General features: G+C 35.9%; 1 protein-coding gene across 16 annotated transcripts in view; it reads left to right on the forward strand.

Annotated features, from left to right (window-relative positions):
- Tex16 (testis expressed gene 16) overlaps positions 1-22,628 on the forward strand; it is a 376,428-nt gene that overhangs the window by 164,288 nt on the left and 189,512 nt on the right. For 10 of the 16 annotated variants that reach the window (XM_063279698.1, XM_063279699.1, NM_001417287.1 and 7 more), the window contains one exon: positions 12,065-12,145. The exons of the other annotated variants lie outside the window; for them this stretch is intronic. In XM_063279698.1, the coding sequence (XP_063135768.1) occupies positions 12,065-12,145 (81 nt within the window). The remainder of the gene's footprint in view (positions 1-12,064; positions 12,146-22,628) is intronic. 16 annotated transcript variants of the gene reach the window in all.

Here is a 22,628-nt window from a genome sequence, read left to right on the forward strand (position 1 = left end):
TGGTTCTTTTTTTCGGAGATGGGGACCGAACCCAGGGCCTTGCGCTTCCTAGGCAAGCTCTCTACCGCTGAGCTAAATCCCCAACCACAAGTCATGTTTTTGATAGCTGAGTAATATTCCATTGTGTAGATGTACCACATTTTCTGTATCCATTCCTCTGTTGAAGGGCATCTGGGTTCTTTCCAGCTTCTGGCTATTATAAATAAGGCTGCAATGAACATAGTGGAGCACGTGTCTTTTTTATATGTTGGGGCATCTTTTGGGTATATGCCCAAGAGAGGTATAGCTGGGTCCTCAGGGAGTTCAATGTCCAATTTTCTGAGGATCCTCCAGACTGATTTCCAGAATGGTTGTACCAGTATGCAATCCCACCAACAATGGAGGAGTGTTCCTCTTTCTACACATCCTCGCCAGCATCTGCTGTCCCCTGAGTTTTTGATCTTAGCCATTCTCACTGGTGTGAGGTGAAATCTCAGGGTTGTTTTTATTTGCATTTCCCTTATGACTAAAGATGTTGAACATTTATTTAGGTGTTTCTCAGCCATTCAGCATTCCTCAGCTGTGAATTCTTTGTTTAGCTCTGAACCCCATTATTTAATAGGGTTATTTGTTTCCCTGCGGTCTAACTTCTTGAGTTCTTTGTATATTTTGGATATAAGGCTTCAATCTGTTGTAGGATTGGTAAAGATCTTTTCCCAATCTGTTGGTTGCCGTTTTCTCCTAACCACAGTGTCCTTTGCCTTACAGAAGCTTTGCAGTTTTATGAGATCCCATTTGTCGATTCTTGATCTTAGAACAGAAGCCATTGGTGTTTTGTTCAGGAAATTTTTTCCAGTGCCCATGTGTTCCAGATGCTTCCCTAGTTTTTTCTTCTATTAGTTTGAGTGTGTCTGGTTTGATGTGGAGGTCCTTGATCCACTTGGACTTAAGCTTTGTACAGGGTGATAAGCATGGATCGATCTGCATTCTTCTACATGTTGCCCTCCAGTTGAACCAGCACCATTTGCTGAAAATGCTATCTTTTTTCCATTGGATGGTTTTGGCTCCTTTGTCAAAAATCAAGTGACCATAGGTGTATGGGTTCATTTCTGGGTCTTCAATTCTATTCCATTGGTCTATCTGTCTGTCTCTGTACCAATACCATGCAGTTTTTATCACTATTGCTCTGAATACTGCTTGAGTTCAGGGATAGTGATTCCCCCTGAAGTCCTTTTATTGTTGAGGATAGCTTTAGCTATCCTGGGTTTTTTGTTATTCCAGATGAATTTGCAAATTGTTCTGTCTAACTCTTTGAAGAATTGGATTGGTATTTTGATGGGGATTGCATTGAATCTGTAGATTGCTTTTGGTAAAATGGCCATTTTTACTATATTAATCCTGCCAATCCATGAGCATGGGAGATCTTTCCATCTTCTGAGGTCTTCTTCAATTTCTTTCCTCAGTGTCTTGAAGTTCTTATTGTATAGATCTTTTAGTTGCTTGGTTAAAGTCACACCGAGGTACTTTATATTATTTGGGTCTATTATGAAGGGTGTCGTTTCCCTAATTTCTTTCTCGGCTTGTTTCTTTTTTGTAGAGAGGAAGGCAACTGATTTATTTGAGTTAATTTTATACCCAGCCACTTTGCTGAAGTTGTTTATCAGCTTTAGTAGTTCTCTGGTGGAACTTTTGGGCTCACTTAAATATACTATCATATCATCTGCAAATAGTGATATTTTGACTTCTTCTTTTCCGATCTGTATCCCCTTGACCTCCTTTTATTGTCTGATTGCTCTGGCTAGAACTTCAAGAACTATATTGAATAAGTAGGGAGAGAGTGGGCAGCCTTGTCTAGTCCCTGATTTTAGTGGGATTGCTTCAAGTTTCTCTCCATTTAGTTTAATGTTAGCAACTGGTTTGCTGTATATGGCTTTTACTATGTTCAGTTATGGGCCTTGAATTCCTATTCTTTCCAGGACTTTTATCATGAAGGGTTGTTGAATTTTGTCAAATGCTTTCTCAGCGTCTAATGACATGATCATGTGGTTTTGTTCTTTCAGTTTGTTTATATACTGGATCACGTTGATGGTTTTCCGTATATTAAACCATCCCTGCATGCCTGGGATGAAGCCTACTTGGTCATGGTGGATGATTGTTTTGATGTGCTCTTGGATTCGGTTTGCTAGAATTTTGTTGAGTATTTTTGCGTTGCTATTCATAAGGGAAATTGGTCTGAAGTTCTCTTTCTTTGTTGTGTCTTTGTGTGGTTTAGATATAAGAGTAATTGTGGCTTCGTAGAAGGTATTCGGTAGTGATCCATCTGTTTCAATTTTGTGGAATAGTTTGGATAATATTGGTATGAGGTCTTCTATGAAGGTTTGATAGAATTCTGCACTAAACCCATCTGGACCTGGGCTCTTTTTGGTTGGGAGACCTTTAATGACTGCTTCTATTTCCTTAGGAGTTATGGGGTTGTTTAACTGGTTTATCTGTTTCTGATTTAACTTCCATACCTGGTACCTGTCTAGGAAATTATCCATTTCCTGAAGATTTTCAAGTTTTGTAGAATATAGGTTTTTATAGTAAGATCTGATGATTTTTTGAATTTCCTCTGAATCTGTACTTATGTCTCCCTTTTCATTTCTGATTTTGTTAATTTTGACGCACTCTCTGTGTCCTCTCGTTAGTCTGGCTAAGGGTTTATCTATCTTGTTGATTTTCTCAAAGAACCAACTTTTGGTTTGTTGATTCTTTCTATGGTCCTTTTTGTTTCTACTTGGTTGATTTCAGCTCTGAATTTGATTATTTCCTGCCTTCTTCTCCTCCTGGGTGTATTTGCTTCTTTTTGTTCTAGAGCTTTTAGGTGTGCTGTCAAGCTGCTGACATATGCTCTTTCCTGTTTCTTTCTGCAGGCACTCAGTGCTATGAGTTTTCCTCTTAGCACAGCTTTCATTGTGTCCCATAAGTTTGGGTATGTTGTACCTTCATTTTCATTAAATTCTAAAAAGTTTTTAATTTCTTTCTATTTCTTCCTTGACCAGGTTATCATTGAGTAGAGCATTGTTCAATTTCCAAGTATGTGTGGGCATTCTTCCTTGATTGTTATTGAAGACCAGTTTTAGGCCGTGGTGGTCCGATAGCACGCATGGGATTATTTCTATCTTTCTGTACCTGTTGAGGCCCGTTTTTTGACCAATTATATGGTCAATTTTGGAGAAAGTACCATGAGGAGCTGAGAAGAAGGTATATCCTTTTGCTTTAGGATAGAATGTTCTATAAATATCCGTTAAGTCCATTTGGCTCATGACTTCTCTTAGTCTGTCTACCTCTCTGTTTAATTTCTGTTTCCATGATCTGTCCATTGATGAGAGTGGGGTGTTGAAATCTCCCACTATTATTGTGTGAGGTGCAATGTGTGTTTTGAGCTTATTAAGGTTTCTTTTACATATGTAGGTGCCTTTTTATTTGGGGCATAGATATTTAGGATTGAGAGTTCATCTTGGTGGATTTTTCCTTTGATGAATATGAAGTGTCCTTCCTTATCTTTTTTGATGACTTTTAGTTGAAAATTGATTTTATTTGATATTAGAATGGCTACTCCAGCTTGCTTCTTTTGACCATTTGCTTGGAAAATTGTTTTCCAGCCTTTCACTCTGAGGTAATGTCTGTCTTTGTCTCTGAGTTGTGTTTCCTGTATGCAGCAGAATGCAGGGTCCTCGTTGCGTATCCAGTTTGTTAATCTATGTCTTTTTATTGTGGAGTTGAGGCCATTGATGTTGAGAGATATTAAGGAATAGTGATTATTGCTTCCCGTTATTCATATTTGGATGTGAGGTTATGTTTGTGTGCTTTCATTCTCTTTGTTTTATTGCCAAGACGATTAGTTTCTTGCTTCTTCTAGGGTATAGCTTGCCTCCTTATGTTGGGCTTTACCATTTATTATCCTTTGTAGTGCTGGATTTGTAGAAAGATATTGTGTAAATTTGTTTTTGTCATGGAATATCTTGGTTTCACCATCTATGTTAATTGAGAGTTTTGCAGGATACAGTAACCTGGGCTGGCATTTGTGTTCTCTTAGGGTCTGTATGACATCAGTCCAGGATCTTCTGGCCTTCATAGTTTCTGGCGAGAAGTCTGGTGTGATTCTGATAGGTCTGACTTTATATGTTACTTGACCTTTTTCCCTTACTGCTTTTAATATTCTTTCTTTATTTTGTGCGTTTGTTGTTTTGACTATTATGTGACGGGAGGTGTTTCTTTTCTGGTCCAATCTATTTGGAGTTCTGTAGGCTTCTTGTATGCCTATGGGTATCTCTTTTTTTAGGTTAGGGAAGTTTTCTTCTATGATTTTGTTGAAGATATTTACTGCTCCTTTGAGCTGGGAGTCTTCACTCTCTTCTATACCTATTATCCTTAGGTTTGATCTTCTCATTGAGTCCTGGATTTCCTGTATGTTTTGGACCAGTAGCTTTTTCTGTTTTACATTATCTTTGACAGTTGAGTCAATGATTTCTATGGAATCTTCTGCTCCTGAGATTCTCTCTTCCATCTCTTGTATTCTCTTGGTGAAGCTTGTATCTACAGCTCCTTGTCTCTTCTTTTGGTTTTCTATATCCAGGGTTGTTTCCATGTGTTCTTTCTTGATTGCTTCTATTTCCATTTTTAATTCCTTCAACTGTTTGATTGTGTCTTCTTGGAATTCTTTCAGGGATTTTTGTGACTCCTCTCTATGGGCTTCTACTTGTTTATTTATGTTTTCCTGGAATTCTTTCAGGGATTTTTGTGTCTCCTCTCTATGGGCTTCTACTTGTTTATTTATGTTTTCCTGGAATTCTTTCAGGCATTTTTGCGATTCCTCTCTGTAGGCTTCTACTTGTTTATTAATGTTTTCCTGTGTTTCTCTAAGGGAGTTCTTCACGTCTTTCTTGAAGTCCTCCAGCATCATGATCAAATATGATTTTGAAACTAGATCTTGCTTTTCTGGTGTGTTTGGACATTCCATGTTTGTTTTGGTGGGAGAATTGGGCTCCGATGATGCCATGTAGTCTTGGTTTCTGTTGCTTGGGTTCCTGCGCTTGCCTCTCGCCATCAGATTATCTCTAGTGTTACTTTGTTCTGCTCTTTCTGACAGTGGCTAGACTGTCCTATAAGCCTGTGTGTCAGGAGTGCTGTATACCTGTTTTACTGTTTTCTTTCAGCTAGTTATGGGGACAGAGTGTTCTGCTTTCGTGCGTGTAGTTTTTCCTCTGTACAGGTCTTCAGCTGTTCCTGTGGGCCTGTGTCTTGAGTTCACCAGGCAGGTCACTTGCAGCATACAAGTTGGTCTTACCTGTGGTCCCGAGGCTCAAGTTTGCTCGAGGGGTGCTGCCCACGGGCTCTTTGTGGCGGCAGGAACCAGGAAGACGTGTGCTGCCCCTTCTGGGAGCTTCAGTGCACCAGGGTTCCAGATGGCCTTTGGTGTTTTCCTCTGGCGTCCGAGATGTGTGTGCAGAGAGCAGTCTCTTCTGGTTTCCCAGGCTTGTCTGCCTCTCTGAAGGTTTAGCTCTCCTTCCCACAGGATTTGGGTGCAGAGAACTGTTTATCCGGTCTGTTTCCTTCAGGTTCCGGCGGTGTCTCAGGCAGGGGTCCTGCCGCTCCTGGGCCCTCCCCCTCGGGAGCCCAGATGCCTTATACAGTTTCCTCTTGGGCCAGGGATGTGGGCAGGGGTGTGCAGTGTTGGTGGTCTCTTCCGCTCTGCAGCTTAGGAGTGCCCACCTGACCAGGCCCTAAAAGATTTTTTTAAATGTTTCTATTATCAATATATCTCCTATAGTATTCCTTTATCTTTTCTTTTTTAATTTTTAAAATGTATTTATTTTTAAGCTCTAGATTTTGTTTACCTCCTGGTCCACCCCCTGACTGTTCCACATTTCATACTTCCTCCTCACCCCACCCCTGGTCCTCACAAGGATATCCCCATCCCACCTACCCTGCCAGACCTCTGAACTTCCTGGGGCCTCCAGTCTGTTGAGGGTTAGGTGCATCTTCTTTGAGTGAACCCATATCCAGGAGTCCTCTGCTGTATATGTGTTGGGGGCCTCATATCAGCTGGTGTATGCTGCCTGGGTGGAGATCCAGTGTCTGAGAGATCTCAGGGGTCCAGGTTAATTGAGACTGCTCGTCCTCCTACAGGGTTGCCCTCCTTCTTAGCTTCCTCCAGCTTTTCCCTAATACCACCAGAGGTGTCAGTAGCTTCTGTTCATTGGTCGAATGCACATATCTGCATCTGACTCTTTCAGCTGCTTTTTGGGCCTTTCAGAGGGCAGTCATGCTAGGCTCCTGTTTGTAAGCATACCATAGCCTCAATAATAATGTCAGATCTTGGAGCCTCCCCTTGATCTGGATCCCACTCTGGGCCTGTAGCTGAACCTTTCCTCAGGCTCTTCTCCATTTCTATCCCTGCATTTCTTTTAGACAAGAATAATTATGTGTCAGAGATTTGCTGTGGGATAGCAACCCCAACCCTCACTTGATGCCATGTCTTTCTGCTGGAGTTGGATTCAATACGTTCTCCCTCCCCTATTACTTAATCTTATGTTTTAACTTTTTTACTTCAGTGCTTATTCAGTTCTTTAATTATATAATCAACTTAGTTCAGCAAACATAGGATCCTCATTATGTACTAATCTAGAATAAATATTCTCTAGCTTCTAGCTGCTAGCCATCTAATTATTTCTTGATTTGTAAAATCTTGGCATGTATTTAGTCAAGAAATGGCTTCATCCTTTAAAATGTTTTCTGTTTCTGCTTATTTATGTTGAATACCACCAACTACAAGTAAATTTCAAAAGTGTGTCTTTTAAGTTTGTTTTGGTAGCTTATTATACACATCTGTTAAGATTGAAAAACACCTTGTAGGAAAGTTATCTAGAAGAACAAAAACTGAATTTCCTTGAGTGTTTTGATAGCATAGTGTATTTGTAAGTATAGTAAGTTTAAGGCAAAAGAATAACATTGAAAATGTATGCATAATTGAAAATATATTAGCTATGTCAAAACTGTGACTATGTTAAACACTATGTGAATTTAAAAATATTTGAGGCAATAAAGGTATGAAAAAAATCTATCTATTTTGTAGTTATATGGCTATAGTATATACATTATATGCTGATAATACTACATAACCATAAGCTATATCCTTAATATGCAGGATATAATTTATAAAACTATGTATATATAGTATAGTAAACAATGTTTAAATATTTCTAGCATAAGTCTGAATAATTTTCTTATGAAATAGAAGTGACTTCAGGTTTTCAGTAGTTTTTAGATTATATAATGAAAGAGTAAATATTCTTTTTTGCCCAAATGTATTCACATTTGAACATCTAATACATATCTTTTGTGATATTTCCAAGTTATTAACAGAACTTATACTTCCAAGATATGCAGAGGCCTAACAGTTAACAGCAAACTATATTATTAACTTAAATATAGGGATAAGGTAAAATAATGAAAGGATAAGAGACTTATTTTAGAAAGCATGTAATATAAAAATATCTCACTATAATATAATTGGATGTATTTATAGGTTAGTTTCCTGAATGCTATTTTCACGATGGAGAACTATTTTCATTGGCTTTAAACTTTGAGCTATATTATTAGTGCCAGACTTCTATTTCATCAAATGTGTTTAAAATTGTAATCAGAAAATAGATGTTCTGTTGATTAGAGGATATTTTACTTTTCAATAGTTTCTAATAAATCGACACTCAGTTTTATCTTGAGAATTCCTGTTAATAATAAAGCAGTTCTATGAAACCACTGGAACTAATAGTCAATTAGTGTTATTGTTTGGGTGATTCTGGATGTGAAACCCAAAAAATTATGTGTGCTGAGTGAGCACTGTACCAATGAACTTAATCCCCATCATTTCCTTGTTATTCTTAACTACAATGCTACTACCGTCAAATTTATACTGATCCACCTAAAACAATGGGTTTAAATCTTCTAAATGCATGTTTGAATTTTTGAGAGTAATGACCCCACCAACATTGTTTATATTGCACAGTTTTATGTCTTTTTCCCAAAATAGATATACATCAAAGCATAAATTAAATAATGTTCTTTTTTGATATTATGAAAAAAAGAGGTTAGTTTGTGGTACCTATATGCCAAAAACTTTATTTATAATATTTATTCAATATATAACACCAACCATGTGAGGAAAACATTAATAGCATCTCTTATTAATGAAGAAACCAAGATGTAGAGTTTCACTCGTAAAAACATACCTTCTTTGAAATTATGACAGAATTCAAAACCATTGTCCCTCAATTCTGTATTGTCTTAAACTACATATATAATTATGGCTCAGATAAAGTTGAGTAACATTTACATTATGCAACAGTCAGTTCATTTTATTTGTAAGTGAAGTAAGTTCTCCCAAGTATCTTCTCTACTTTTCAGGTTATAATTATTTGCATTGAACTTCTCTATTCCTTATGCTAACTGAATACATCTATTAAATGTTTTGTTCATGTATTGCAGGGTTTGATGATTAGAGTTAAAACGTTTTAATATATTTGAAAATGTGTGATAATCTAGATTTTAAATATTTTCATCACAAATTGTATAGCAAACAGGATAAAGTAACTATGTAGTCACTATTGCATAATCACTATGGTACCTAATGTGCAGTTGCACATCACAAGTAACCACTTCCATTTAACATTAGCTTAGTACACATTGGTCATCCTCTTCTAAACTCTTCTTTTTTATCAGCTCTGCTGACAAGTTTTTTTTTCTCTTTACATATGATACATCTTCTTGGATTTCAATTATGAGTGAAATCAGATGTTTGTTATTCTTTGTTTAGATTTATCTCAGTTGACATAATTATGTTTACTCATAACCATGTTGTTACAAATGATAAGAGCTTCTTTTTACCAAAGAATAGTATTCCATTTTGTGTGTGGGGGGGATGTATATTACACTCATTCATGGTCATATTAGTTATTTTCATTTCTTAGCTTTTGTTAATAGTGCTACAGTGAATAAGGATGAAGGTTTATCTTTGCCGTACTGGTTTCCATTGCTTTAGATATACAATGAGGAATTGGACGAATGGATCTTGAAAAAGTTCTATTTTCTGTTTTGTGTTGTGTATGTTTTACAAACATCCATATGTCTTTCTGTAATAGTTCTGCTAATTTACATTTTCATTAACTGTGTTCAAGGGTTCCATTTATGCATTTTCATGTGTTGTCATTTATCTCACTGATAGTAGTAACCTGTTTGAAGTGAATTGATATCTCATTTTGGTCTTGACTTTCATTTCTCTGATTATTAATAATATTGAATATTTTCTCATACATATTTCCATGTTAATGTCTTTTATGAAGTAACTTTTGAGAGAAAATGCTCATTTTTAATGGGCTATTTGTTTATATATGACTAAGATTTTGAGCTCCTTATTTTTTAATATCACCATTTGTTGAATGAATAATTTCAAATATTTACCAGTTCAGTTCTGTAAGTTATTTCTTTACTCCAGAGACTACTTTGCAACAGCTTTTTATATGCTAGAATACCATTTGCCTTTTTGAAGTCCTTATTTACTATCCTTTTGAGGTATAGTCAAAAAGTTTTGCCCTGATAATTGTGTGAAATGTTTCTCACATTTTTCTTCCCATATTTTCATGGATTTCTGGCCTTACATTTAAGATACTGAGTTATTTTAGATCGTGTTTTTGGAAGTAGTAGGCAGTAAGAGTGGGGTAATGTTAAGCCACATGTAGACATAAAATTTTTCATCAGTTACTGAAAATACTATACTTTTTTTAATTGATATTTTATTTATTTATATTTCAAATGTTATCACCTTTCCTGGTTTCCCTTCCAGAAAACCCCCATCCCATACCCGCACCCGCACATTATGTGCCTCCATGAGGATGCTCCCTCCCCACCTCCTCACCTGGTATTCACCTACACTGGGGAATTGAGCCTTCAAAGGAAAAAGGGCCTCCCCTCTCATTGATGCTGGACAAGGCCCATCCTCTACTACATATGGAAAATACTGTACTTTTATAATGTGGGTTTTTATGATTGTCAAAATTCATTGGGTTGTAAACATACAGACTCACTTCTTAGTTACTTATTTATTCCATTTACTGTTATTTTTATGTCCATATCATTCTGTTTTGGTTACCATAGTGGCAAGTAGTAATATCTCCTTTTTGCTATTTTTCTCAAGATTATTTAGTTGTTTAGAGTTAAAGTGGTTCCAATAAAATTTTAGGATATTTTTCATCATGTTAAAAAGAAACAAATCTATTAATATAATAACATTTTTTTTGCATTTTTCACAGTTCTTTTCCTCAACCTACCATATTTTTAATGTTGCTAATCTTTCAGTGCCTTCATTAAATCTATTCATAAATGATTTAAATTTTTGTAATTATTGTAAGTTGCATATGGTTATGCTACTGATTTTTATGTATTGGTTATATAGGTTGCAACTTAATGAATTAATTTATTAATCTTAGTGTTCAGGAATGTAGATCAATGGTAGACTGATTGTTCAACAGTATGAGGCTCTATAATCAATCTCCAATACTGGAAATAAGAACACATGTATTAGTTCTAATGCTTTTTTGGCCTTTTTAATATATAAATACATGTCCATCAACAAATAGAGACAATATGACTTAGGAAGAATTCCATTTTTATGTCTTTTTTGTTTGTTTATTTGTTTGTTTATTTGTTTTAACTATACAAACTAGACTCCAGTAGTATATTGAATTAAATTGATGAACTTATACATCTTGGGTTGTACCAGATTTAAGGCAGAAAGATTTTAGGTTTCCTCCATTCAGTTTAATGTTATGTTTCTTTTCTTAAGTTTGAATGTTTTTATTATACTGAAATATTCTTCTGTATCTAATTTTTCATCATCCTTATGTTTAATTTTATTAAATACTGATTTTGTACTTACAGAGATGATTATATGGTTTTATTATTTATTCTGGCTATGTGTCTCATTGATCCATTCATCTTAAACTCCCTTTGGATATTAGGAAGAGTTCTACATGATCATAGTGAATAACTTTTCATACTTTTTTATTTGGTTTGGTAATATTTTGTTGAAGATGCATACATTAGTTAAGGATAGTAGTTCATAGCTTTCTTTTATATTGTTTCGTCTCATAGAAAAGCTGGCCTTGTAGAATGAGTTTGAAAAACTTACTTTTTGGTCAGTTTCAAAAATTAATTTTAATAAAATTTATGGTATTTTCCCCCTATATGTTTCATAGGAATCATCAGTCAGACTATGATTTTGAGCTGTTCTTTGATTGAATATTTTAGTAGTCATTTAAACACATTATTCGTTTGTCATTTAAATTTTTATTTATGCATGATTAAGTCTTGATATAAATTTTTTTCTTGGTTATAAAATACTTCGATATATAGTTACTAATCTACTTTAAGTATACTAGTTAAACAATTTTTCAGAAGTTCAAGGGAAGACAATATACTATATTTTGTATAATATACTCATTAATACATTTAAGTATAATAAATGTAACACTAAGCCATGCTAAATAAGTTAATATTTCTAAAGCATTAAAATAGAAACTGCTAATTGTTATGTTTTATAGAAAAATTCTCAAATAAATCAACTCACATGATGCTGTTAAATTTAGACTTTTAAATTTATTAAATTGATTTAGTGTTAAAAGGTTTGATTCCATTTTTAGGCATCTTTGGACAAATCTCAATTCTATAACTGAATTACTGACCAGATTAAATTACTTCTCCAAGTCTTGGTTTCTTCATATCTATAATAATTGTACCTGCAACATAATAAGGTTGTTAAAAGGATTTAAAGAGCTAACATTCCCTTAAACCCTCAGAATAATGCCTATCATATAAGTTCTCCTTATTTCATGCACTGTTTATGTATACCCGAGTATATGTGTTTATGATATGACAGTTTAATGGAAATATTAAAAAATGAGCTGTCTGGGCCTCCTATAAATAATATGGTTTCTTTTTTGTATCAAATTTGTGTCTGTATTTAAACTTATTTTACCTTTGCTTTTAGCCAATTACAACTGAACCTGAAACAATGAGTTCTTCACTGAAACGCAAAGCAGATTCACCAGCCATTCAACATCTATCAATGGTATGTAACTTAAATTAATTGCAGGTATTGAAGAGGGATAAATTAATTGTAGGTATTGTACTATTTGTGAGGGATAAACTTAATAGCTTAAGAAATATTGCTTATTAGAACGTATATCCCTAGATAAAAATATGTCTTATAGTATTCTTTGGATATAAATTAAAAAACCATAGTACTACCATGGTCTATAGTAAGAAATCACTTTAACAACCCTGCTTCTATGTATATAAGTTAATTTTAGAAGTATAATGCCTTAGCATTACATACACATTTGTGGAAATTTTATCAATCTTTCAATCTCAACTCCTATGATTGCCTGTCTGGGAATTACTAGCCATACTTTAAATACTCCCATATTCATTGACATGCCATGTGTTCTAACATTTTGGGCCTTTATTATATTTTGGTTTCTTATTCTTCTTTCTCTGCTTTGTTAGTTACTTTTCACTCTCCAATATTCATGAATCTCAAATACTGGTTCTTTCCTGAAATTTTGCCCAAAACCTTAGGAAGAATTAGTCAATTTGTTCTTTGTAGTCACATAATACTATATAAATAATACTGATAATAAGCTCATCACACTGCGTTCACCTAAGGGTGAGACTTTTTTTCTATTAGTTTCTCTAATTTTAACATTTAGTAATGGTATTACAAGGTAGGACATTAATGCTTGTTGAATGTGTGGGTGGTTGGATGGATGGATGGATGGATGGATGGATGGATGGATGGATGGATGAAGGGAAAGATGGATGAGTAGAGGGAAGGAAAGAAGGTCAGACAGATGAAAAGGTGAGTAGATGAGTGGGTGGATTGGTGTAAAACTTTCATTCACCAGATTTAATTTTTGTCTTCTTGTGTCTTCATCTGTGTTTAGTTTGTTCTCTCTGCAATTTGTCTCTATATTACACTATCCTGGTTAAAAAAAAAGTCTGCTTACCCTCACCACTCTCTCTGCATTGATCTCTTAAGTCACATCTCTTTCCTGATCTGTTCTCATGAGTTGGGCATATTCTATCTCTGACTCTCAAATCTTTCCCTTATTCCTTACTTTGTCTGCCCCTCAACTAGATGTCACTTTCAAACATGGCTTCTTTCTTCTACAAACTAACTTACTTCATCGTAAGGGTTTAAAGGTCTCTATTCCACCCAGAGGGATTAAGGGTACTGATGGTGTCCCTGAATTCCACCTGGATTGCATACACCTAGAAGGTCTTTGGATGTGATTCCTTGCCAGAGCACTAATGTTACTAGATTAAAATTTCTCTATAAATGGGAACTTCACTAACTTAACAACTATTTCTTCTCTAGGACATCAAAATAAATAGATAATTCATTAAGAAATAAAAATACTAACTTCTTCTTATATTAATGTGACCAAGAATGAGCCCAAACTTGAACAATCTACTTCTCATCTCTGTATGCCCCCAACAAAGGGTTTTGATATGCATTTATTGAACAGCACAGAAAAAATGGCATGGGAAAGGAATGAAAGATTCTTTATAGAAATTCTTAACTGTTTTACATGAGAAGAAGTCATTTTAATTACATAACTGACCCAGATTACTAAACAGTACTGCAAGTTATATCCAAGGTTTCTCTCAATATTTGTGGCAGATATTTGTTTTATAACCTGTTGGCTGTTTTTGGCAACTGATTAACAACACACACACACACACACACACACACACACACACACACACACACACACACACACACACTCTACTCTAGATCAAAGGAATGGACAAGTACATAACAAAAGATTAAAGTTCTGTTATATTGTAGGTTACAAAAGCTTATTGCGGGGAAAATCCTAGGCAAGTGAAGTTGGCTGTTACACTGTTGGCTGTTTTTTTTAAAGTCAGGTTAAACTTACACAGATAGAGTACACAGTGGGATGACAAGTTAGTTAACAGTTGAAAATTAGATCAAGGCTTGTTATTAACTTTGCTGTGAGGCAAGCCAAAAGTTCAGTTTAGGGGGAGTGAATGGATAATATTAAAATTATCAATTCCAGTAGGCAAGACAGAAATCTAAGAACGTGTATGACTAAATCAAATGTCTTAATTGGCCTACAAGATAAGAAAATATCCCCTGATAGGCACAGTGAATTATGCTTATTTTATTCAGACAACTGCATTCTTTGTAATCCATGAAACAAAACTTTAGACTTATATCTTAGATAAAATCAGTTACTCTTCCAGTTTTCAAACACAGAAAGAACACATTTAAAATACTTCCAGACAACTCTGACAAGAGCATACATCTACTAATTAGATTATTCAAGCCTCCAGTTCTCATAAGTAAAATAAAATGTTTACCATAATTAAAGAATTGTTTAGATGTGTATATAGTAACAACTTCTGATATCACATAGTTACCTTATTTGCATTCCTATGTAAACTAACATTAAACAAACACTAAGAAATAAATTATTGTCTAGCCACTTTTAGACTTGAATGAATAATCATAAAATCACATTGTCTCAATTGTGTCATCATATGATTTATATTTATTAAATAGCAAAACATAGTTCTACTCAAACTCCATGGTGTCAAAATAATGAAGTATTTAAGAAGCATAAATACATTTCATGCTTTATATTTCTAATTGGGTGTTTGTCATGCTGCCAAATAGAAACCTTTAAAGAAAATTAGAAATTAAACAGTCCTAATTTGGTTCATATATCTTAAAAAATTAAATGTTTTGGACTAAACACACTGATAATAAATATCTGTTTCAAAAAGAATCAATACCATTTTATGGTATTTGCTAGCTATATTTCTGAACAGGTGATGTATAGTAGTAAAATAATAAATCTTTTATTTTTTTGGTGTTTCTTTATTTCTTTGGGAGGAGAGGCATACCACAGTGTGTGAATGGTAATCAAAGGATCCCTTAAGGAAGTTGGTTCTCTCCTTCAACTGATTAGATTAAACTCAGGTCATCAAGCTTAGCAGTGAGGTCCTTCACCTACAAAACCATCTCAGTAGTCTGCATTCTCAGAGATAATTTTACAGTCTCCATATTGAAAAACATTGACCTTTTAACATTCTACTCCTAACAAAAGTGATATTTTGTAGAAATTATACTGGTATGTGTCCCTGTTGTATTAATTTAGAAGCATGTTGCTACATGATTTTGCCTTTTTAGATATATGAATATGTAATGACATAGAAAAATGGCAGCAAACACCATTATACTAGTTAAGAGAAAAAGCTTTCAAGTTGTCAAAATGTTTTTCATATTCAATCAGTGTATTCTCCTGTGTTTTCTTATTTATATCATCAACCACCGATCTTTACTGTTCATAGTTTGAAAGCATGCCTTCAGTTCATTCTCTAACTCCTCCCTTGTGGACCCAGTGCTCACTCCAATGGTTGCCTGTGAGAATTCACTTCTGTATTTCTCAGGATCTGGCAGAGCTTCTCAGGAGACATCCATATCAGGCTCATGTCAGCATGTACTTCTTGGCAACCGCAATAGTGTCTGGGTTTAGTGACTGCATATGTGATGGATCCCCAGGTGGGGCAGTCTCTGGATGGCCCTTCCTTCAGTCTCTGCTATACATTTTGTCTCTGTATTTTCTCCTGTGAATAGTTTGTTCCCCTTTCTAGTAAGGACTGGAGCATCCATACTTTGATCTTCCTTTTTCTTGAGCTTCATATGGTCTGTGAATTTTATGTTGGATATTCGGAGCTTTGGAGTTAATATCCACTTATCAGTGAGTATATACCGTGTGTGTTCTATATCCACTTATCAGTGAGTATATACCATGTGTGTTCTTTTGTGATTGGGTTACCTCACTCAGGATATTTTCTAGTTCCATCCATTTGCCTCAGAATTACATGAAGACATTGTTTGTAATAGCTGAGTAGTACTCCATTGTATAAATGTACCACATTTCCTGTATCCATTCCTATGTTAAAAGACATTTTATAAAGAGAGTGAAGACATATTTTTCAGTCTTTATAAAAAGCGTGCCTTTACTAGAACGATCTAGGATTTCTTTTGATTTTCCTATTTCTTTGTGGCAGTGAATAGTTTTATACTTGAGGATCTCAACATAATTCACAATTTAAACTTTAATTATTTCCTTATTATACTGGAATTATTTCAGTTATGATAATACATGTTTCTTCTTGACATGGCTGTCATCTCATCTTCTTTGTTGTAGTTTTCCCCCTTTCGTGTGTACATGTCCGTGTCCGTGTCCGTGCCCGTGCCCGTGTGTGTGTGTGTGTGTGTGTGTGTGTGTGTGTGTGTGTGTCTGTGTGTGTGTGTTTGTATATGTACATACATATGTATATATAATATACAATATGTGTATTTAGTATGTATATATAATATGTATAATATGTTAAAAAGAGCAAGAACTCTCTTTATACATAGGTTCTCTTTTAACTTAGGCTGACTTGAGACTTAGGATCATTTTGCCTTAGTTTCCCAATGTCAGGGCCCAACAATCTCCAAAGAATAGTACTCAAGAGTATGCAAAAGAACATGTTTATTCAGCTGAATTTTCTGCATGCAGGGGTCTCCCCTAATGGACATGAAGGCTCAACTTTTATTGTCAGTTAGGGGAATTCCAGGGAGGGGTAAGTGTCCTTTTTCCTTGATTGGTTAGCTCTATTTCTAGGAGGCTGATTGATTATATAATTGGCTAGGCTCTGGAGACTCCACAGCGGGTTGCTTTCTCATTCTAGGTACCTATTCTTCAGGCCAGATGACAAGGTGTCCTTGGATTGGCTGCCTGTGGATATGGTTGGCTGACCAAGGGTTCCTTGATCCAGGTGATCTGGGTTCTCATTTCTGAGAAACAGAAACTTAGACCTAGTCTCCCCAAACTGTCAGTTTGCAGCCTGTTATAGATTCAGCCTGGTTCCATCTTAATCAGTACTCTCACCAAGATCTGGAGTTCCCACGTTGGTTCATCTGTTTCCTTATTTTGGATTTTATGAATATAATAATGCACACTTTGAAAATATAACCAATCTAGGCATGCTGTTACATGCTCATACTTCTAACAATTTAGCCTGGACTACATAGAGAGGTGCTTTCTAAAAAATGAACAGAACATAACTGAACATATAAAACTTTTCCATTCTGAGTTTCTTAACTAATGATCCTTTTAATATCCAGAGACCTAATTGAAATTCAGAATAAAAGGCTAGTGAGCTGGCTTAGCAGGTAAAGTCATTTGCAGCCAGGACTGACAAACTGAGTTCAATTCCAGGGCCCACATGGTAAAGGTAGAGCACCTATTCTTGAAAGTGGTTCTATGACTTAGACACACACACACACACACACACACACACACACACACACACACACACCCCAACACACACACTAAATCTTAATATAGAACAACTTTTATTTTTAAAAGGTGTTTTATTTTTTCAAAAAGAATAATATTTTGAAAAGCTTAATGAATGTTTCAGTTAGTCTTTAGTTTGATTCTCAGTTAAAGCATGGTTATCTTGTGAATTTCAGTAATTTATCTTAAAAAGGAAGAAAGGAAGATTTTTCTCCATTGATTCTCTTTACATCCCAATCCTAGTTTCTCTCCTCTCAGTCCCCATTTCACATGGCCTTTTCCCCATGTCTCCTCCATTTCATCTCTAAGAATGGGGTGTTCTTCACTGGGTATAAACCTATTTTGTCACTTCAAGTCACTGCAGGACTAGGTATATCCTCCCACTGAGTCCAGACAAGATAGCCCAGTTAGGAGAGTAGGATCCACAGACAGGCAATAGTCAGGGTAAGCTCCCGGTACAGTTATTGGGGGGACCCCACATGAAAAGAGAGCTGCACATTTACGACATATATGTGGGGTGGAATATAGGTCCAACCTATGTATGCTTGTTGGTTGATGGTTCAGTCTCTGGGAGCCACCAAGGGTCTAGTTTAGTTGAAAATGTTGGTCTTCCTGTGGAGTTCATATCCTGTTTGGGCTTCTCAATTCTTCCCCAAACTCTTCCACACAACTTCTTGAGCTTCATTTAATCTTTGGCTGTTGGTCTCTGCCTTTGTTTCAATTAGCTGCTGAATGGAGCCTCTCAGAGGACAGTTTTATTAGGCTGACTGTGTCCCAGGCATACCCGACTGCAAAGGGAAGATTTTTATTGAAACTATTCTTTATTATTATTATGCAATAAATTTATTTAAGCCAGTTTCACAATTCTTTCTTACATGGTCCAGGTTCCTTTACTTTTTATAAACACAACAGATTGTTTGATATTTAAATATTTTCAGTTGTTTTCGGGAAGCAAGAGTTAAAAATAAAAACGTCACCAATTTGTGAGAAATTATACCAATTTTTGAGAAAAGACTTCAAAACTCTTTTTCTACTAATAATTAATTACATACTACCTTTGTACATTGTTATATATGTATTAACACTTTTGTACCCGAAGTTCACTATCATAGGTAGATGGTAAATTATCTATACTGATCGTCACACTTTTATGATAATCTTACTAATTCTATCCTTAGGGAGAGAAGTACCTTTACACTATACAAACTAACTTATAAAATGCACACTTAATAGAAAGAGCAGTTGGGTTAAAAGTCTTGATAAGTATGAAATCCAGTAACTAGAAGCTATATTTAATTGGCATAGCTTAAATATATTAACTTTGTAAACATAGGATTTATTATTATTACTAAATTGTATTTTAGTACAGCAATTCATAATAAATAAAATACAGTATTGCTCACTAAGAACACTTTAAAATTTTATTGTTTAATCATTTTCAGCATTGCAGTTTTCCAGTAATATAGTTTAAGTTTTAAAATTCCATTAATATAATATACATTGAAAGGATTTATCAACAGAATTATGTTTAAAACCCAACTGGTGTTTAAATTTTAATTTTTTTTCCTGTAAAAATAAGAAAATCTCCTAGTATGTTTAAAATTGTGAGAACATACTTTTAACTGAGATATTTTCAGTAACTAAAAAGTTTTAGTATAATATGCTTTTACATAGAAATTTTCTTAAAAATATTGGCACAAAATCATATGTAATATAAAATCCAAAATGCGATAAACGATAGTTTTACTTTTAGAGCTTTGTGAGATAAAAATCATTAGTAGAATATAAAGGAAATATAAAAGTTTTAACTAGCTATTTGGCCTTGGGAATATCTTCCTTAAAAACATCTAAGAAATTTTAGCCTAGAATTTTTATAGCATACATGTGGTTTGATTCTAATTAAAAACTAAACAATCAAAAATTTTCTTTCAGTCTATAAATAATATGTAAATTATGTATGTGATAGTAATATTTTACAAAACACTTTTTGCCTGAAACAGATTGTATCTAAATTGTTTCCCAAAAGTTACTTCTGCATTGCTTCATAAATAGAATACATTCAGAAAATGAGATGAAGCATATGCATTCAGGTCACATATTAACACCATTAACAAAACCCTAGTGTACCCTATACTATTGTTTGCTACAATTTGACTAGACTTGTATTCTTTTTCTTTTCTTTTCTTTTTTTCAGAGCTGGGGACTGAACCAAGGGCTTTGCGCTTGCTAGGCAAGTGCTCTACCACTGAGCTAAATCCCTAACCCGTAGACTTGTATTCTTAATAACTTTACCGTTAAAGTTTTTGAGATGTACATTTGGGTGCCTTAAGCAGACTAGTAATAGTAACCCCACATATTTGAGTATTTAAATGAGATTAAAGCCTGTTTGTTAATACATTACTATATTAGCTCAACATCTTTCACCTAAGTTTGATGTGTCTTACCACTAGAAAAATGTCCCTATTAAGTCACTTTAGTGAGATCAACTTAAGAATCAACACTCCCCACATGGTAAAAATGTCATTCTTATACTAGTAAATGATTTATCGAATATTTAATACTTTTTAAAAAAGCTTAATACAATGAATGGTTCATTACTTTCAGACTTTTTCACTTTGATCTATAGCATGGAGACTTTAAATCTAAAATTTTAACCAAGTACAAATCAAATTACATACTACATTATATCACTGAAATTCACAAATGGGACGCCAGAGGAAAACACCAAACGCCATCTAGAACCCTGGTGCACGGAGGCTCCCGGAAAGGGCGGCGCAGATCTTCCTGGTTGCTGCCGCCACGGAGAGCTCGTAGGTAGCACCCCACGAGCAAACTTGAGCCTTGGGTCCACAGGTAAGACCAACTTTTCTGCTGCAAGAGACCTGCCTGGTGAACTCAGGACACACAGAGGCAAAATTCCACTAGGACCGGGCACTTCCAGTGTTTACCTGGAGTCCCAAACCCGCAGATCCTGGCCTGCAGCAGCTCTCTGCTCCCAAACCCCGTGGGAGAGAGACCTCACCGCCTGGTCAGGTGGGCACTCCTGAGGCTGAAGAGCAGAAGAGAGCACCAACATTGCCCACCCCTGCCCACATCCCTGGCCCAAGAGGAAACTGTATACGGCCTCTGGGTTCCCGTGGGAGAGGGCCCAGGAGCGGCAGGACCCCTGTGCCTGAGACACCGCCGGAACCTGAAGGGACAGACCAGATAAACAGTTCTCTGCACCCAAATCCCATGGGAGGGAGAGCTAAACCTACAGAGAGGCAGACACGCCTGGGAAACCAGAAGAGACTGCACTCTGCACACATCTCTGACGCCAGAAGAAAACACCAAACGCCATCTGGAACCCTGATGCACGGAGGATCCTGGAAACGATGGCGCAGATCTTCCTGGTTGCTGCCACCGCGGAGAGCTTGTAGGCAGCACCCCACGAGCAAACTTGAGCCTCGGGACCACAGGTAAGACCAACTTTTCTGCTGCAAGTGACCTGCCTGGTGAACACCAGACACAGGCCCACAGGAACAGCTGGAGGCCTGTAGATAGGAAAAACTACACGCCCGAAAGCAGAACACTCTGTCCCCATAACTGGCTGAAAGAAAACAGGAAAACAGGTCTACAGCACTCCTGACACACAGGCTTATAGGACAGTCTAGCCACTGTCAGAAATAGCAGAACAAAGTAACACTAGAGATAATCTGATGGCGAGAGGCAAGCGCAGGAACACAAGCAACAGAAACCAAGACTACATGGCATCATCGGAGCCCAATTCTCCCACCAAAGCAAACACGGAATATCCAAACACACCAGAAAAGCAAGATATAGTTTCAAAATCATATGTGATCATGATGCTGGAGGACTTCAAGAAAGACGTGAAGAACTCCCTTAGAGAACAAGTAGAAGCTTACACAGAGGAATCGCAAAAATCCCTGAAAGAATTCCAGGAAATCATAAATAAACAAGTAGATGCACATAGAGAGGAGTCACAAAAATCCCTGAAAGAATTCCAGGAAAACACAATCAAACAGTTGAAGGAATTAAAAATGGAAATAGAAGCAATCAAGAAAGAACACTTGGAAACAACCCTGGATATAGAAAACCAAAAGAAGAGACAAGGAGCTGTAGATACGAGCTTCACCAACAGAATACAAGAGATGGAAGAGAGAATCTCAGGAGCAGAAGATTCTATAGAAATCATTGACTCAACTGTCAAGGATAATGTAAAACGGAAAAAGCTACTGGTCCAAAACATACAGGAAATCCAGGACTCAATGAGAAGATCAAACCTAAGGATAATAGGTATAGAAGAGAGTGAAGACTCCCAGCTCAAAGGACCAGTAAATATCTTCAACAAAATCATAGAAGAAAACTTCCATAACCTACAAAAAGAGATACCCATAGGCATACAAGAAGCCTACAGAACTCCAAATTGATTGGACCAGAAAGGAAACACCTCCCGTCACATAAGAGTCAAAACACCAAACGCACAAAATAAAGAAAGAATATTAAAAGCAGTAAGGGAAAAAGGTCAAGTAACATATAAAGGCAGACCTATCAGAATTACACCAGACTTTTCGCCAGGAACTATGAAAGCCAGAAGATCCTGGACAGATGTCATACAGACCCTAAGAGAACACAAATGCCAACACAGGTTACTGCATCCTGCAAAACTTCAATTAACATAGATGGAGAAACCAAGATATTCCATGACAAAACCAAATTTACACAGTATCTTTCTACAAATCCAGCACTACAAAGGATAATAAATGGTAAAGCCCAACATAAGGAGGCAAGCTATACCCTAGAAGAAGCAAGAAACTAATCGTCTTGGCAACAAAACAAAGAGAAGAAAAGCACACAAACATAACCTCATATCCAAATATGAATATAACAGGAAGCAATAATCACTATTCATTAATATCTCTCAACATCAATGGCCTCAACTCCCCAATAAAAGACATCGATTAACAAACTGGATACGCAACGAGGATCCTGCATTCTGCTGCCTATAGGAAACACACCTCAGAGACAAAGACAGACACTACCTCAGAGTGAAAGGCTGGAAAACGACTTTCCAAGCAAATGGTCGGAAGAAGCAAGCTGGAGTAGCCATTCTAATATCAAATAAAATCAATTTTCAACTAAAAGTCATCAAAAAAGATAAGGAAGGAC

Source organism: Rattus norvegicus, chromosome X (assembly GCF_036323735.1).
Source record: "Rattus norvegicus strain BN/NHsdMcwi chromosome X, GRCr8, whole genome shotgun sequence".
NCBI lineage: Eukaryota > Metazoa > Chordata > Mammalia > Rodentia > Muridae > Rattus > Rattus norvegicus.